General features: G+C 41.8%; 1 protein-coding gene across 1 annotated transcript in view; it reads left to right on the plus strand.

Annotated features, from left to right (window-relative positions):
• COL4A1 (collagen type IV alpha 1 chain) overlaps positions 1–17,085 on the plus strand; it is a 222,565-nt gene extending 205,480 nt beyond the window's left edge. Inside the window, exons 46-52 of the mRNA XM_069757930.1 lie at positions 8,531–8,659; positions 8,747–8,845; positions 9,828–10,040; positions 10,191–10,368; positions 11,027–11,141; positions 11,228–11,400; positions 14,785–17,085. Coding sequence (XP_069614031.1) covers positions 8,531–8,659; positions 8,747–8,845; positions 9,828–10,040; positions 10,191–10,368; positions 11,027–11,141; positions 11,228–11,400; positions 14,785–14,866 — 989 coding nt within the window. The 3' untranslated portion in view covers positions 14,867–17,085. The remainder of the gene's footprint in view (positions 1–8,530; positions 8,660–8,746; positions 8,846–9,827; positions 10,041–10,190; positions 10,369–11,026; positions 11,142–11,227; positions 11,401–14,784) is intronic.
• The last annotated feature ends 1,838 nt before the right edge of the window (positions 17,086–18,923 follow it).

Raw genomic sequence — 18,923 nt, forward strand, 5'->3', positions numbered from 1 at the left:
TCATGCAACAGGGATGCCAATGGGCAGGATTCTGACTGGCACATGGGTAAATTCTGCTGTCGGAGATTGACAGCAAGATTTAACTGGTTAACAGACGCAGGTGGATCTCGGATCCATCTGTGGCTGTTAAAGGCACTTGACAGCTGATAAAATAGCTGTCATGTGTAGGAAAAGATGTGGACTCAGCGTTGTAACCCGTATCAAATTCAGGGTCATGACATATGACGTAAATATATACAGCGTCGGACTGGAGCACCTTGGGCCCACCAGAGAAAATCATTCTTGGGGCCCACTATGTAGCTACATAGAAATAGATACAAGACCAACAATTGTGCGGTAAAAAGCGCTAATATCAGGGTATAATATAAGGTAGTTCACGTCTTAATAATGTAGCAAGGGTTGGGGTAGCCCCCTCACAGAATATAATGTAGCCCCCTCATAAAGTATAATGCAGTCCCCTCTAATAGAATATAATGCAGCACCCCACAAAATATAATGCAACCCTCTCAGGTATGACGCAGTCCCCACCATAGAATATAATGTAGCACCCCATAGGGTATAATGCAGCCCCCCCCCCATATAGTGTAATGCCACCCACCACAGAATATAATGTAGTCCACTGAGAGAATGCAGTTCCACCACAGAATATAATGCAGCCCCCCCATAGAGTATACTGTAGCCCCCTCATATAGTATGATGTAGCCCCCATAATATTATGTAGTCCCCTGAGAGAATAATGCAGCCCCACCACAGAATATAATGCAGCCCCCCATAGAGTATACTGTAACCCCTCATATAGTATGATGTAGCCCCCAATAATATAATGTAGTACCTTGAGTATAATGCAGTCCCCCCACAGAATATAATGTAGCCCCCCAGGGCCGTATTTAGAGTTTCTGCTACCCTAGGCACTTTTAGCGCTGCCTCCCCTTTTGGTGAGTATGACACAATCGGCAGTGACTTTGGCAAGAATCGCTGATGTGAAAGTCGCCTTTTGCAGGAGATCGGGCAGTTTTTCTGCATCTGCCGCGTAACGGATCACTTATGGCAACACTGCGTTCGGCCTCATTCATTCCCTATGGGATTTGCGGAACTTGCCGTGATCTGGCAAATGTGGTACCATACCTCCCAACTTTTGAAGGGAAGGAGGTATTAAGTTTGCGGCGCGCGTAGTGCGCCGCGGCAAATTTTAGGCCACGCCTCTGACCAGAGCCATTTCACAACTAGTCACACCCATATCCACGTCCCAACCGCAGCCATTTAGCACTGCTGATCACACTGTTTTATATACAATAATTATAAGCAAACAAAAATATGGCCACACATGATGCTCAATACTGTATAACGGCCACCACACATGATGTTCCATACTGTATAATGGCCACACATGATGCTCCATACTGTATAATGACCGCACATCATGCTCCATACTGTATAACGGCTACACATGATGCTCCATACTGTATAATGGCCACACATGATGCTCCATACTGTATAATGGCCGCACATGATGCTGCATACTGTATAATGGCCACACATGATGCTCAATACTGTATAACGGCCACCACACATGATGTTCCATACTGTATAATGGCCACACATGATGCTCCATACTGTATAATGGCCACACATGATGCTCCATACTGTATAATGGCCGCACATGATGCTCCATACTGTATAATGGCCACACATGATGCTCAATACTGTATAACGGCCACCACACATGATGTTCCATACTGTATAATGGCCACACATGATGCTCCATACTGTATAATGACCGCACATCATGCTCCATACTGTATAACGGCTACACATGATGCTCCATACTGTATAATGGCCACACATGATGCTCCATACTGTATAATGGCCGCACATGATGCTGCATACTGTATAATGGCCACACAGTGCTCCATACTGTATAATGTCCATTGGCCACACATGATGCTCCATACTGTATAATGACCCCCCTCCTGTATGCATGGCTCATCTCCCTCCTATCCCATATACATAGCTCATATTACCCCCCCCTGTATGCATGACTCATATCTCCCCATGTATGCATGGCTCATAGTCCGCCCCTGTATGCATGGCTCATATTCCACCCCTGTATGCATGGCTCATAGTCCGCCCCTGTATGCATGGCTCATATCCCCCCCCCTGTATGCATGGCTCATATCCCCCCCCGTATGCATGGCTTATATTCCCCCCTGTATGCATGGCTTATATTCCCCCCTGTATGCATGGCTTATATTCCCCCCTGTATGCAAGGCTCATATTCCACCCCTGTATGCATGGCTCATAGTCCCCCCTGTATGCATGGCTCATATTCCCCCTTGCATGGCTCATATTCCCCCCTGCATGGCTCATATTCCCCCCTGCATGGCTCATATTCCCCCCTGCATGGCTCATATTCCCCCTTGCATGGCTCATATTCCCCCCTGCATGGCTCATATTCCCCCCTGCATGGCTCATATTCCCCCCTGCATGGCTCATATTCCCCCCTGCATGGCTCATATTCCCCCCTGTATGCAGGCTTATCTCTCCGCTCCTGCTCCTGCTCGGCGCGCCGGCTTATGTCCTCCTTCATCCCCCCGTCCCTCCGTCCCTCATACTCACCTGCTGTCCCACTGCACGGCCGTGCCGACATCCCTCGCGCTCTGTCCCGACTCCAGGCGGCGGCACCGGCGCAGCACCTTCTTCCTGCTTGAGCGGTCATGTGACACCGTTCATTAAGATCATGAATATGCGCATATTCATGAACTTAATGAGCGGTGTCACGTGACAGCTCATTCAGGACGAGCTGCAGTGCAGACGCCGAGACCATCGCTGGAGCAGGCAGGGTGAGTATTCAAGGCGGGCGGGCGGCAGCGGGGGAGGGGGCCCTGGAGCGGGGGGAGGCCCTGGAGCGGGGGGAAGCCCTGCCAGCAGGTGTCAGTGCCAGGGCCCACCGGAGGATCCTCCGGTTTCCCGGTGGGCCAGTCCGAGCCTGAATATATATGTCATATGTTATGAAGGGGTTAAAATTAGTGATGAGCGAATATACTCGGCACTCGAGATTTCCCAAGCACGCTCGGGTGTCCTCCGAGTATTTTTTAGTGCTCGGAGTTTTAGTTTTTAGTGCCGCAGCTGAATGATTTACATCTGTTAGCCAGCATAAGTACATGTGGGGATTCCCTAGCAACCAGGCAACCCCCACATGTACTTATGCTGGCTAACAGATGTAAATCATTCCGCTGCGGCACTAAATACTAAAACTCAGAGCACCAAAAAAAAACACTCGGAGGACACCCGAGCGTGCTCGGGAAAACTCGAGTAACGAGTATATTCGCTCATCACTAGTTAAAATCCCACCAAGAAGATCGTCTGCAAGGAGTTTGTATAATCTCCCCATATTTGGTTGTGTTTCTTCCCAGAATTTCGGTTTTCTCCCACACTCTAAAGACATACTGATAGGGAATTTAGATTGTGAGCCCCAGTGGAGACAGTGATGATGATGTCTGTAAAGCACTGGAATTAATGGCGCTATATAAATGGATAAAAATAAATGGATAAAATAAATAAATCTAAATACGACCTCAGGTTTGACTTGACAAATTACATTGTGTCAGTGTTTATTCAACAAAAACTACAGCAAAATGCAGAAGCAGCGTGTGCTACATTAAGTACATCCCAAGGATAAATAGCTTGTAAAACCACCTTTAGCAGCAATGACTTAAAGTGATTGTTTTTGTAGGATTTTATCACAGTATTTCAATTAGGATGAGGTCTGAACTTTGACTGATCTATTGCAGCTCGTTGATTCTTTTATTTTTCAGTTATTCTGATGTAGATTTCATGATGTACTTGAGATCATTGTCCTTTTGCGTAACCCAATTTTTAGACAATCTGTAATATTTGGATAGATATCCTTACATTTGACTCTATAAGGCTATGTGCACACGTTGCGTATTTTGTTGTGGATCCACAGCGTTTATGGACTTACGGAATTGCACCAAATCCGCAGTGTAGTGCACAACCAATGTTAATGGGAATCCAGAATTGTTGTGCACATGTCAATTCTTTTTGCAGATAGGCAGCATTTCTGCACCCATTGACTTCCATTGAGTCAGTCAAATCGGCACCAAACCACAAGTGTAAAAAGATTTGCGGATTTGCTGCGGATGTGCGTGCGAAAAATGCTGCAGAAAGGAAGGAGGAAGAATGTGTGGGCGGAGACTATGTGTGTTTGTGGAGACTATGTGTGAGCCGAGAAGATGTGCATGTCTGTCTGCGGGTGTCTGTGTGTATCTTGTATGTATCTCTGTGTGTGCCTGCGGGTGTGTGCGCGGCTGTCTACGGGTCTGTGTGTGCGGGTGTCTGTGTGTAGGCAGGCATCGTCCGATTGGACTACTAGTCCCATCCGGCTATGTCTGCTGCCACATATAACAGTGACAGCATTAGCCGATGATGGGATAGTAGTCCCATCATCCGGCTACTGTGTTCAATAGTAAATTAAAAAAAAACACTCACACTCACCAAACAGCTAATCCCCGATGCCCTCGATCTCCTTAAAAAAAAAAAAAATAAACACAAATACTCCCTGTTCCGATGTTATCCATTTAATAACGAGTGTCCCATGACAATCTCTTGTGTAGAACAGTCACATCTGGAGATATGACCGCTCTACATGGCTCCAATGATACAGCGACAGGAGGTAATCCTCCTGCCGTATATCACTCCACCGCCTAGAGTTCACCAGAGTTCATGCTGTCACTTGCAGCACCGCTGCATGAGAAAGTTCTCACGCAGCAGTAGTGCCGTAAAGTGAGTGCACGAACTCAGATGAACTCTGATGCACTGTAGGAGCAATTATCTTCTGTCAGTGAATCAGAGGCTGGGTAGGGCAGTCACATCTCCCGATGTAACTGCTCTACATGGGAGATCGTCGTGGGACACTCGTTATTAAATGGATTACATCGGAACAGGGAGTATTTGTGTTGGCTATTATTTTTTTTTTTGCAGGAGATCGAGGGCTTCACATGTATTAGGAGTAATAATAAAAATGGCAAACTGTTGTGTTTTATTTCATTGAAATACTTTATTCTGGCTGTGTCTTTACTTACCATGTAACAACTATAGAATTAGTAATGGATAGGTGTCTTATTGACACCTCTCCATTACTAAGCTGTGGGGTATATGTCAACACTTAATATAAAACCACAACTATTAACCCCCTTGCCATCTCTACAGGGCAAGTGGGAAGAGCGAGGCTAAGTGCCAGAATTGGCGCATCTTAGAGATGTGCCTTTTCTGGGGCGGCTGTGAGCTGATGTTGTTAGCCAGGGGGGCCAATACCCATGGCCCCTTCCTAGGCTATTAATATCAGTCCGCAGCTGTCTGCATATGCATAGCCTTTGCTGGTTATTATTTACAGAGGGACTCCACTTCATTTTTTGGAGGGACTTCCCTATTTCAATAGCCAGTAAAGGCTAAGTATACAGCTGTGAGCTGATATTAATAGCTTGGGAAGATCCATGGGTATTACCCCCTTCCCAGGCTATAAACATCTGAACTCAATCGCTAGCTTTCCCTCTGCTTGTTAAGAAAATTACGCAGGAGTCCACGCAATTTTTTATTTCCATTTTTTTTTTAAATTAAACAGATACTGCGTTTCACACAGATTTCGTGTGTCTGTGTGTGTCTTTATTTAACTCTTTATGTACCATTTTATTATGTTCATTACTAAACATCGGGCTTGGTATTATCTATCTATCTATCTATATATTATTCACTTATATTTGTTTTGTGTGTGTAAACATATGTGAACATGGTATGTAATCATATTATGGTCTTCAATGGAATATGTAAAAGAAGAGGTTGGACAAGGAAATTACATCACAATTTTTTTTTCTGTTAAATAATATATCTTTAGTTAGCTCACAAAAATGCATACAAATCCACATTAAAAAAAACACATAAAAATCCGCATCAAATCCGCATAAAAAACACATCAAATCCGCACAGATATTCAACTGCGTTTTCTGCCAAAAGAGGAAGAATCCGCTCAGAAAATTTCACAGGCATATCCACAACGTGTGCACATACCCTAAAACTTTTGTATATAGAGACGTTTATGATTGGCTCAATGGTTGAAAAATGCCAAGGTCCTGTGGCTGCAAAACAAGCCCAAATCATGACCCCTCCACCACCATGCTAGACATTTGGTTTGAGGTATTTGTGCTGTTATGCTGTGTTTAGTTTTCACCACAAGCAGCACATGACAATATAGCTAAACATCTACAATTTGTTCTCATCTTTTCAAAATATATTATTCCAGAAGTCTTATGGTTTGTTCAGATGCAACCTTATACATTTTAGCCATGCTGCCATGTTATTTTTAGACATAAGATCCTTTCTCCTGGAAACCATTACTAATATGCCATAGTTGATCAGTCTTGTTTCTAGTTATGCTTTCATGAACATTAGCATTAAACATGCCCAGTGAGGCCTTAAGAGTGTAAGCGGTAGCTCTTGTTTTTTTTTTTTCAGTTTCTCGGAGCATAGCACAATCTGACCTTGGGGTGAATTTGCTGAGGCATCAAATCCTGGGATGAATGTCAGCTCTCTTGAATGTTTTCCACTTGTGGATTTTCTTTCTTACTGTACACTGATGGACTCCCAAGTTGTTTGGACATGGCTTTATAACCATGATTGCTAGGCAGCAAAAAGTGCTTCTCTATGATCATTGTTGGGGTCTTTCCTCCTTAGTATTGTTTAAATCAGGGCCGGCGTCAGCACCCGGCGTACCGGGGCAAATGCCGGGGCCCTGAACAAATGGGGGGGCCCACTCGTGGCCGGGATACCAGGGAGCCCGGGGGAGCCCGGGCTGCCCCCCCAGCAGCTTCGCCACTACTTGAACTCAGCCGTCACTTAGATAAACATGGCCGCGCACAGTGCACTGTGCAGCGATGTCTCTGCTAGTAATGACGCGGCCGGGCAGACACACAAGCAAAGTTAAAGGCACAGTGTCTGCCTGACCGCATCATTAGTAACAGACACAGCTGCAGCGTGCACTGTGGGTGGCCATGTCTGTTTAAGTGACGGCCATCGATCAAGCAGCACTCCCTCCATATCCACATGCCAGAGGAGCCTGATGGGTGACAAGCCTGGGGGAGGTGAGTGAGGCTTGTGTGTTGTGTCTGTCTGTATGTCTGTGTATGCCTGTATGATGTGCATATCTGTGTATATCAGTGTGTTTGACTGTACATATTTATGTATTTTTGTGAATTTGTCTTCAAATATATGTATGTAAACATCTGCGTATTGTATGTGTATATCTGTGTATTGTATTTGTGTGCATGTCTGCGTATTGTATTTGTGTGCATGTCTGTGTATTGCATGTGTATGTCTGCGTATTGTGTGTGTGTGCATGTCTGCGTATTGTGTGTGTGTGCGCATGTCTGCGTATTGTGTGTGTGTGCATGTCTGCGTATTGTGTGTGTGTGCGCATGTCTGCGTATTGTGTGTGAGTGCATGTTTGAGTGCTGTGTGTGTGTGTGCATGTTTGAGTACTGTATGTGTGAGCAGCATGTCTGCGTACTGTATGTGTGTGCAGCATGTCTGCGTACTGTATGTGTATGTCTGCGTATTGTGTGTGTGTGTATGTCTGCGTATTGTGTGTGTGTGTGCGCGCATGTCTGCGTAGTGTGTGTGCATGTCTGAGTGCTGCGTGTGTGTGTGCATGTCTGAATACTGTATGTGTGTGCAGCATGTCTGCGTACTGTATGTGTATGTCTGCGTATTGTGTGTGTGTGTATGTCTGCGTATTGTGTGTGTGTGCATGTCTGCGTATTGTGTGTGTGTGTGCATGTCTGCGTATTGTGTGTGTGTATGTCTTCGTATTTGTGTGTGTGCATGTCTGCGTATTGTGTGTGTGTGAGTGCGCATGTCTGCGTACTGTAGATGTGTGTGTATGTCTGCGTATTGTGTGTGTGCATATCTGCCTATGTGAAGGATGAGGGGGAAGGTTAGGCCCTATGTAGTATATCTATATTTCTCCTCCGTATCTGTGCATCATGAATCGTGGTATGTGGGCCCACTGAGACTCTTTTGCCCGGGGCCCACAAAATCCTGGAGCCGGCCCTGGTTTAAATGCGCACTTGAATGCTGCACACCAGCAAACAGCCAAAACTCCAGCTTTTATTAAAGTGGTTATCTTTAGTGATGAACAATTAATCAAGGGTATCTGATTAGCAGCAACTGGCTTGCTTCTTTCCCTCTTAATTCCTATGGAAGCAGTAAGGCTGTATTAAATGTTATACACACTGCTTTTGCTATTTAGTCTAGCTACTGTTAAATTAATAATTTTCTCATGTGTTGTTGTTCATCAGCGGTTGTATTTGCCTACTTTTATGACCTTCTAATGACAATATGTGTTTTTGTTATTTCCTGATTGTCCTGATACATAAAATCACAGAATTTAAAGCGTACACTTAGTTTTTCTCATGACATTCTTATATAATATGTGACAATTCTTTTATGTTCTTCTTAGGATCACAAGGACATCCAGGGCCTGTAGGTGCTTTCCAGACATTCAAAGGAGAACCTGGTCCACCTGGACTACAGGGTCCCTTTGGTCCAAAAGGTATTCCTGGTTTTCCAGGTGCTAAAGGAGAGCAAGGTTAGTATGTTCACTTTAATTCAATATAATTGTGTATAGATATATATTACTAGCTTGCAAATAAACATTTTACCTAATTTTCTATAGGTCCAGTTGGTGCAGTTGGCTTCCCAGGTCCAAGTGGGGTGCCAGGAATAAATGGTATCCCAGGGCAGAAAGGAGAATTGGGTCCAACGGGGCCAACAGGCATGTTATTGTACATTTTATTTTCTCTAAGAAGATCAATTAACCCATTTTTATTTTGGTTAGATAACATTTTATCACTAAAACATAATTTGTATTTTACTGCGTATAAGACGACTGGGTGTATAAGACGACCCCCCTACTTTTCCAGTTAAAATATAAAATCTTCTTAAAAGTCGGTGGTGCGGACCAATCTGCATATGGTGGGGGGGGGGAGTGGTCCCATGATGAAGGGAGGGGGCGTCTCACAGGGAAAGTGTAAGTGGAGTATCCCCCTATTACCTCATTGTGGCAGCGATGCTCTCTGCTAGTCTCTGTGCTGGAGGGCGGCGGCTCCTCTTTCAGCACTGTGTGGGCTCTGTGCTGGGGGGCGGCGGTGGCTCGCTCCACCGGCATTTCCTCAAAGCCCGGAGGCCCCGGCAGCTCCATTTTGCAATGCAGTGGCCTCCTTGAAAATGGCCGCTGGGGGCAGTGCATGCTTAGTTTCAGATATTGTCTCCCGAGATCTCGGAACGACATCTGAATCTGAGCATGTGCGCCCCCAGCGGCCATTTTCCCGGAGGCCACCGCATCGCAGCAATGGAGTTGCCGGGACCTCCGGGCTTTGAGGAAATGCCAGCGGACCCCCGTCGCTGCACAAAGAGTCGCCACTGCTACCCCCCAGCACAGAGCCCCCCATGCTGCATAAAGAGGAGCCGCCGCCACCCCCCCAGCACAGAGACCCGCAGAGAGCATCGCTGCCACAATGAGGTAATAGGGGGATACTCCACTTACACCTTCTCTTTGAGATTCCCCCTCTCTTCTTCATCGGGACCACTCCCCCCACCATATTCACATTGGTCCGCACCCGCCCTTTAAGACGACACCCGGCGTATAAGACGACCCCCGACTTTTAAGAAGATTTTCAGGGGTTAAAAGGTCGTCTTATATGCCGGAAAATACTGTACATACATATAGATTTTTAAAAATGCTTTTAAACTTTTAGGTCCAAGAGGATATCAAGGTCCACCAGGTTCAGATGGCTTACCTGGTCCAATGGGTTTACCTGGTCAAGCTTCTATGGCTCATGGCTTCCTAGTGACAAGGCACAGTCAAACAACTGAGGTTCCACAATGTCCCTTCGGTACAGTTCCAGTCTACATTGGCTACTCACTTCTCTATGTACAAGGAAATGAAAGGGCACATGGACAAGATCTTGGTAAGAAATTATTATCTTAAATGACTATTGCTCTTGTATTTATTCATACTAACTTGGCTTTGTATATACAATCTCTGTATAAATTCTACAGTCATGACAAATGTTCAGATTCAGTGTGAGTTGGCTACAATTATATTTTTTCAATTTTAGGTGCTGCAGGAAGTTGTCTTCGTAAATTCAGCACGATGCCTTTCCTATTTTGCAATATCAATAATGTATGCAACTTTGCATCAAGGAATGATTATTCCTACTGGTTATCTACTCCTGAACCAATGCCAATGAGCATGGCTCCAGTAACTGGGGAGAGTATTGAGCCATTCATCAGCAGGTAACCAAGCTGACCTCGCTACTCTATTGTTTTGTTTTTTAATAAAAATGAATATGACATGCAAAGAATATACTGAGATTTACATGCAAAACCTCGCCATTTGTGGTTTTGCAAGGTTTCTATGTAAATAATAGTAACTTAGTATATTCTTTTCTGCAATTGATTTAACTATCCTATGGTGGATTTGGCCATCTAATTATTCCCTATGGGACAAAATAGGATACAAATTTTGATTAACTCTGCCCAATAGGCATCCCCTCTATACAGCATGCTTGTAGACTACTGTCGTCCAGAGTAAAGAATACAAAAAGTACAGTAGTCATGAAGAAAAGGGATAACACATTCTACAATGGCACTAGTTGATTATGGAGAGCCCTTAGAATCTTAGGTGTAGTAAGTTATTGTCCAAACCAAGCAAGCCCTTTAAGTGAATTAATATTTGGTGTTATATGTTCCTCCTACATTTGGAACACTGAGAAAATATTAATCCCACCAATACAAAGGTATTTTCTAACCTTTAAGTTTAGTTGACCTCTTCTTGAACTGTATGTCATGATTACTTTCATTCATTGTGAGACTAAAAAGTCTGTTTTTGCTTGTATTTTGTTAATAGTTTCGTACTTTACTGATGATGAACACCAATGAATATTTTCAATAGGTGCAGTGTTTGTGAGGCCCCTGCAATGGTAATGGCTGTTCATAGCCAAACAATTCAGTTACCCGCATGTCCAGATGGATGGATTTCACTGTGGATTGGATATTCATTTGTAATGGTGAGCGTTCATGCGCTAGATTTCATGATAAAAGTATGCTAAATGAAAAAGAAATTTTCTCACGTGTATTTTATTAATAATTCTAGCAAACCAGTGCTGGTGCTGAGGGCTCCGGCCAAGCTCTGGCATCACCAGGGTCTTGTTTAGAAGAATTCCGCAGTGTGCCATTCATTGAGTGCCATGGACGAGGAACCTGCAACTACTATGCCAATACCTACAGCTTTTGGCTTGCTACAATAGAGAGGAATGAAATGTTCAAGTGAGTTGACAATTCAATATTAAAACTTTGGTTTCATTAAGTTAATTTCAATAAAACTGGTTGAATTGTATGGTCAAAATATCAGATCTGAATAAATTAAATGTTGCCCTTATGTGTTGCTTCCAACAAAGAATTATCTCAGCCGTCTGCCGAGCGGTCTCTAGATGTCAGGCTGCTCCACATGTAGCTCTACAAATATCTTGCTAAATGTCTCTATGGCATCTGCGGGTGCATAACAAAACGATTCTCCTAATATCACAAAAGGTACTAATATTAAATTAGAATGAAAAAGATGCTGGTGTTACTAAAAAAAATACATCATTTTTGGAAATAACCAGTTGACAAAAATTACAGCTTTAAAACCTGCATGTGTTGGCAAAATTGCATGTTAGGAAATATATTTTATTAGATGATTAGAAAAAACTCTAAAGCCAGTCTTAATGAATAAGGGCGATGGAGTAAGTTTTGCTTTATTTATTAAAGAGGACCTTTCACCAAATTTTTCAGGTTGAATTGGACACACTATCTAATAGTGGCTGTAGAGTGGAATAAAATGTTTTTGCTTTTTTAAATTACTTCTACACATTGTGGAGATTATCAGCAATCAAAGTATTTGGCACCTAATGAGTTACCGGTATGTTTTGTTAAGTAATAGTTGGTGTTATAAGAAAACAACTCATACGGGGAGAAGATGTACATTCCCCAAATAAAAACACCCGCTTAGTCTAAAAGGGGGTTTTCTATGAACAAAGTACATTTGAATTATTAGATCTTGTAATAAAAAACAGTTCCATAACTGGTTGTTAAAAAAAAATGTTCTTGTGCTGAGACAATCTTATAAATGTGCCCCTTCTGTGTACTGTGTAATGGCTGTGTCTGACCATACAGAAACATGGTCTGATCATACCACATCTCATGGGTAGGGAGGACGCAAAATAGTATACAGACATTACAGCACAGCTTACTCTTTTTGTGAGGAGAAGCATTTCACTGCATGTCCTTAAGCAATGTTTTACCTCACAGAAGCTGTGATCATGTGCTGTAATGTTTGTATACTCTCTTTTGCTTCCTCCGCTGCCCAGGAGCTGTGGTGTGATCAGACCATGTCCCTGTACGGTGAGACACAGCCATTACACAGTACACAGCAGGGGCATATATGTAAGATTATCTCAGCACAGGAACATTTTTTTAAACACATCCAATTGTGGAAATAATTATTATTCAAAAATCTGTTGATTAAAATTGTAACACACACAGCAGGGTTTACAGAGTGTAACAGATAGGCAGGGAGCACAGAAAGTTCAACATAAAATTTATTTATTCCAGAACCTCACATAAACATGAAAACTATATCATCCGGTTCACAGCCGGGTCCACAAAAAGAGTCTGGATTCCACCCTGTTCCTGTGAGCAACCATATCTCTTGGGTGTGTCAGCCGCTTTGAAGTCCCTGGCTCTGTGTTAGCTTCACACAGGCCTGGGTCGCACAGATCCTCCTGCTCTTCAGCTTGTAAAACTAAACTGACACACCCAAGACAAACCTGAGAGTTTAAATGGGAATCATAGACAATGTGCCACTCCCAAAAATCAAGGAGTGGAAGGAGGGATTCGCCCCACTACCAAACCTGCAAATCTCCCCAAAAATAAAAGCCCATGTCGGGTTTTCCTAAAATCTGACTTTGTCAACTACTTTGACCAAATCGACACTTACTTTTACTCTGCCTTGTAATTTACAGATGTTTTGCTGTAAACACAATGCGCTCCAGTGGGTTTAAAAGGAATCTGTCACCTCATTTTGGCCCTATAAGCTGCTGCCACCACCGTTAGGGGCTTATCTACAGCCTTCTGTAATGCTGTAGATAAGACCCTGATGTAATTTGAAAGATAAGAAAAACAAGGCGGTCCCAGTTCGGGTCCAATGGGCATCACGGTTCGGGTCCGGCGCTTCCCATCTTCATGCGACGATGTCCTCTCCCTTGCTTATGTCACAGCTCCTGCACAGGCTTAATTCTCTGCCCTGTTGAGGGCAGAGCAAGGCACTGCAGTTCGCAGGCGCTGGGTAAGGTCATAGAGGCCCGGTGCCTGCACAACAGAAGCAAGGAAGATGACGACATCATATGAAGATGGGAGGTGCCAGACCCGGACATGCGACGCCCATTGGAACCGACCCGGGACCACCCCTGGGTGAGTATAATCTAACTTGTTTTTCTTTTCTTTCAGGTTACATCGGGGACTTATCTACAGCATTACAGAATGCTGTAGATAAGCCCCTGATGGCAGTGGCCGCAGTTTATAGGGCCAAAATGAGGTGACAGATTCCCTTTAATATGTCTCTATACGCATCCTGGGAGACACATACCGGCCCTCGTATATGATCCCGCTCACTGCCTCACAAAATGTTGATTAAAATCAACTTTGTTTGTGGGAAAACCCATTTAACTAAAGTTAAACCATTTGGTGCCAAGTACTTTGATTGCTAATATCTACGCAATGTATAGGTGAAATTACTTACAAATATAAATGTTCTATTCCACTCCATCTCATCACCAAATTCCCCCTCAATATGAAAAATTTGGATAAAGGTCTTCTTTAAGAGGCACAGGCCACTTAATGAATTTGGCACTTTACAAGTACAAGTCAGAGACTGGAGTACATTTCTGGAGTAAGTTACACCAGTACAGTGGCATAAATTTTTATGAATTTGACAGATAGATGTAGCCATGTCCCATCCTGATCATGCTCTGCCCATGTTGGTGTAGCTGTCTGGTACTGGTGTGCAAACACCAAAAGTTGCTCAACTTCTCAGTTATACAAAACGACTGACTTATTAAAGGGAATCTGTAATCACCTTTGGGGGCCTTTACTTTCAGTATGGCTATTCAGCACCTTTAAACCGCAGTTAACCGTGCAGAATAACTATATCTGCAGGTTAGCAGGTTTATCACATGTTACAAGTAGGGATGAGCGAATAACTTCGGATAACTCCATTGTCCGAATAGCTATAGCACTTACCGACTAGCTGCATCGGGAACCCGGATACCTGGAGCACTCCCGATAATCAGCTGTTCAGCGCCGCAGCCTGCATGTGACGTGGCTGTGTGACAGTCACAATACATGCATGGATAGCCTGTTTGTTGGGCTCTCCATGCATATGTTGTGACTGTCACACAGCCACGACACATACAGCTGCGGCGCCGAACAGCTGATTACCGGGAGTGCTCCAGGTGTCTGGGTTCCCAATGCAGCTAGTCAGTAAGCGCTCTAGCTATTCGAATAAGGAGTTATCCGAAGCTGTTCCCTCATCCCTAGTTACAAGTACTCTTTATTATATTGCTGTAATTTATATTGACTATGGTAATTTGTTATCAATTTTAATTTACACAGAAAACCTGCTCCATCAACTCTCAAAGCTGGAGACCTCCGTACACATGTCAGCCGCTGTCAAGTATGCATGAGACAGACTTAAAGACCAAAGTTTTACAACACATGGTGCTATTTGTGTTATACAAGAAGCCAAATACTATATCAATGTACCTCACTATTGTACAAGAAAAGCAGTAAAGTGCATTATAGGAACTTACATCACTAACTGTGTTCTTAATGGTCCTTGTCCATGGTCCTTGTCCAAAGGCAAGACAGTCAAGACTAGAATCCTTATTAAGTACAAGATGGCACTTTGAAATTACATAATGTTATAATGCACTGATCCTTTCCAGCAACAGAAGCTGATTCCTTAATTCATAAGGTGCTAGGAGATACACAGTGCCTTATGCTGTTGACTCCTCTTATTTTTGTACTATATTTTAGATTTTGTTTAAGAAATATAAATATTTGTTAAAATCATTGTATGTTTTTGAGAAGTATATAAATAACTATTATCTGCACAAAACATAGGTATGTTGTAACTGGTAGCACACAACATAAAATCCCTTTTAGTGTCTTTTGGATATTTGAAATCTAAATGAGAGCAAAATATGGTAGCGTGACCGAAGTTCATCTAGTTAATAAACAGTAACTAATGTGCATGAGAAAATAGTTTATAAAGGCATTTGTCAGAGACAAGATTTAGCAATGGAATATGTGTGAGATACAGGTTTCTCAGAGTTGCATTTCTGTTTCCCTATAGCATTCAGTATAGTATCTGGAATCTCAAAAATATTATCATTCATTTATATGATGCATCAGAACACATTCCTGAGTATACATTTATATGCAGATGCTAAATACAGTACTCACATATAATAAAAATGCAATTTCCCAGCAGTGAAATTATTATTTTAGTAATTTATGTCAGTAAATTAGTATATGCTAATTTTGTTAATTGATATGTACATTTTTAAATATATATATAATGTATAATGTAACACTTGTGAGACCAGCTCCCTACTGTATAATGACTGTTTACAAAATGAGTTTGTCCACTTGCATCTGTATGAATACCATAAAATACCATCATTTACAATTGGGTATCGGATATTGTGAAAATGGAGAGGCCAACTGTGACAGGGTTTACCAATATAGGTTGTGGTCACTAGAGATGAACGGATCGATCCAAGGATGATCGGATTTGAGTCGAATTTCTTAAAATATGCATTTTCAAGCAAATTTGAACACTTCAAGATTAGTTTTGCGGTTTTCAAAAAGTAAAACCTTTTCTGGCATCATTGCTAAAGCAATAGAGTGGGAAATGTATTTTTTTCCACTGCTGGGTAGGTTTTCCCATAATGCTCTGCAACTATGACATCTATCAGATTGTCATACCTTGTACAGTGGTGGTCAGGACCTGGACCATCCCAGATCAGCGGTGTATAGTTTGTACGGCAGAGTCGTTTTCCATCTCCAGAGTCACTGGGTGAGTCTCTGTCTCCTGTAGAGTGTAAGCACTTGACAGCAGGATCCTCTCTCTCTCCTGTACAGTGTAAGCTTTAATGGTCAGCAGGGTCTTCTCTGTATCCTCTGTAGTGTGTAGGCTCTTATGGTGAGCGAGGTTCTCGCTCCTCTCCCTAATTTGTATTTTCCAAGCAATTGCAAGCTTTTCTGTGAGATTCACACAAATTTCTTTGCCTCAAATCAAATTTTTGGAAAAAACTGGTCAAAACCGGTAAATTCAAATTTTAAAAGATCCACACATCTTTAGTGGCCACCAATCAAACAGTATGAATATCTTCATTTTTGGTATGGGCTATCCATCTCCATACAGGTATTAAGTTAATAATAGAACATTTTAAAAGGAAATTTAGTTCTCTTGTTTTCACATCTTAGAAGAATACAACATCACTCTTACCTGTAATACCCCTAAATTCATCATCGTTAATAGTTTAAAGTCATACGTATTATTCAACCTTCAAAACAACAAAGTCCTTTAACAATGGTGACGTTTGCTGATTTGCCCATGATGTAGTACATTCTCATCACTATTCTGACGTCAGTTTCATGATATGTATGTTATAATGCTTCATGGGCTCAGTTACAATGTTTCTAATTGAAAACCACCCTCATTAATGATCTAATGATTTTTCTGTGCTCTACTTGATTCGTCACCACTGTGTTTGAATTACATTTGTTTAACAAGTGTTTTATATGGAAATTCCAAACCACCCTTTTTACAGTTGTTAAGGTTCCCTGTGCTCTTGTTGTGCATAACAGAAATATTCAGTTTTCAATAAACACTTATGTATTTTTTTACTGACTGACTATATTAAGTGTGATGCTGTTCTCAAAAAATACAATATTCATTTTCAGGATTTATTTTAAGGACCTGTACGATGTCACAAATTTTATAAAACGTAAAAGCATGTCATCTTAGCCACAAAGTAACCTTGATCAGTAACACATGGAGTTGTGACCCTGCATGCATCCTAAAAATGACATATGAGTGTGATTAGCTTAAAGGAGGAAGTGGAGGAGGATTAAGTGACAAGAAAGTTTAGTTTAAAGTGTAAGTAAAATACAAAAGTGATTACCACGTGATGATTATATTTGGTCAGTAATGCCAGCACCCCCAATATACTGTATGGTGTACTATATGACGCCACTATACTGTATGAAGAACTATGTGGGGCCCATTATTCTCTATGGAGGACTATGTGGGGCCTATATTACTATATGGAGGACTATGTGGCACATTATACTATATGGAGGACTATGTGGGGCATATTATACTGTGTGGGGCATCACATTGTGTTGAGGTCACCATACTTTGATGAGGAGTACAATAGGGTCATCATGCAGTGCGTGTGTAGGGTACTTTGGAGGAATTCACTGTGGGGGTATCGTAATGTGTTTGTTTGGGAATCTTGTCGGAATCATACTTTATTATCTATATTATTTATTAATTCAAGGTTTTTTATCCTTTGTTATTACATATTTATATTAAGCCATTGGGGGAAATGCTTTTTACTGTACATACGTAACATATTGTATTATCTCCATATGCCCCTTTTGTGATTATGTGTTTATTTCATTCTAAGATATGTTAGTTAAAATGTACTTTGTTCGTTTGTCAATGGGACAGTTCCGTTAAGTTTGTCTCCTTATGAACAGGTTAATCGCTATATTTGATGATGAGAAAAACACTTCCTCAATTGTGGACATTTTTTTAATATATATCAGGGTTGGCATGCTACTTTATCCAAGTTTTTCATTTTGGCCCTTTTCTGTATTTCAGTTTGACATTCCTGTTCTAAACACTTCATATACTCATGTAGACCATAACTTTTGTACAGTTTACTTATAGAGTGAGTGTTGAATGTTTTCCCTTTTCCTGGTCAGTTTTTTAGGCGATATAGTGACTTTTTGTTCTATAGTTTGTAACAGCAAAAAAAAAAAAAAAAAACACAAAACATGCAGATAAGTGAATTCATAGACAAAGCAGTGGAAAAGAAGTTTAATGATACAGCATTCGAGAATGGATAGACCAGGTTTTACACAGGCAACAAAAACAGCATTACTGTGTTTCATTTGCTATGTAAATTATATTTTGTTTAGTTATAAGTTATAATGTTATCACTGTTCAATGTAGCAAAGAAGATATCGTTATTGTAAAGTATTGAAGACACTCAGTAGGTGGCGCTAACGCCCTTTATGTGTGAGTTTAAATAAGGAATCTAATAATGTTGCAGAATATTTACATATTATGATGTTTCAGAATAACATAGCCCCAGTCCTATATGTCCTTAGTGTAACAGTCATGCTCTTATGCCAAACACAGCAAAAATATAAAAAGAAAATGTTAAAATTATTTACTAATCTAATTTGTCACTGCTGTAACATGTAGGTTGACGAGGGTATACAAATGCTCTTAATTTTTGAACATCTGAGGATAGGCTCCCAAATTCAGACCATAATATCATAATTCGATGTAGAAAACAATCTTTATTCCCAAATTTAATTAAAGCACCAGTGCACCCTTGCCAGTTCGCGATTCATATCCAGAGCAGGCTTCATAGCCATAGTGAAGGAAATAAGATCTTGCATGTTGTAAATAGAGTTGTGCCCACTTTAGCATAACCCAATTAGGTGAG

Source organism: Ranitomeya imitator, chromosome 3, assembly GCF_032444005.1.
Source record: "Ranitomeya imitator isolate aRanImi1 chromosome 3, aRanImi1.pri, whole genome shotgun sequence".
Classification (NCBI taxonomy): Eukaryota; Metazoa; Chordata; class Amphibia; order Anura; family Dendrobatidae; genus Ranitomeya; species Ranitomeya imitator.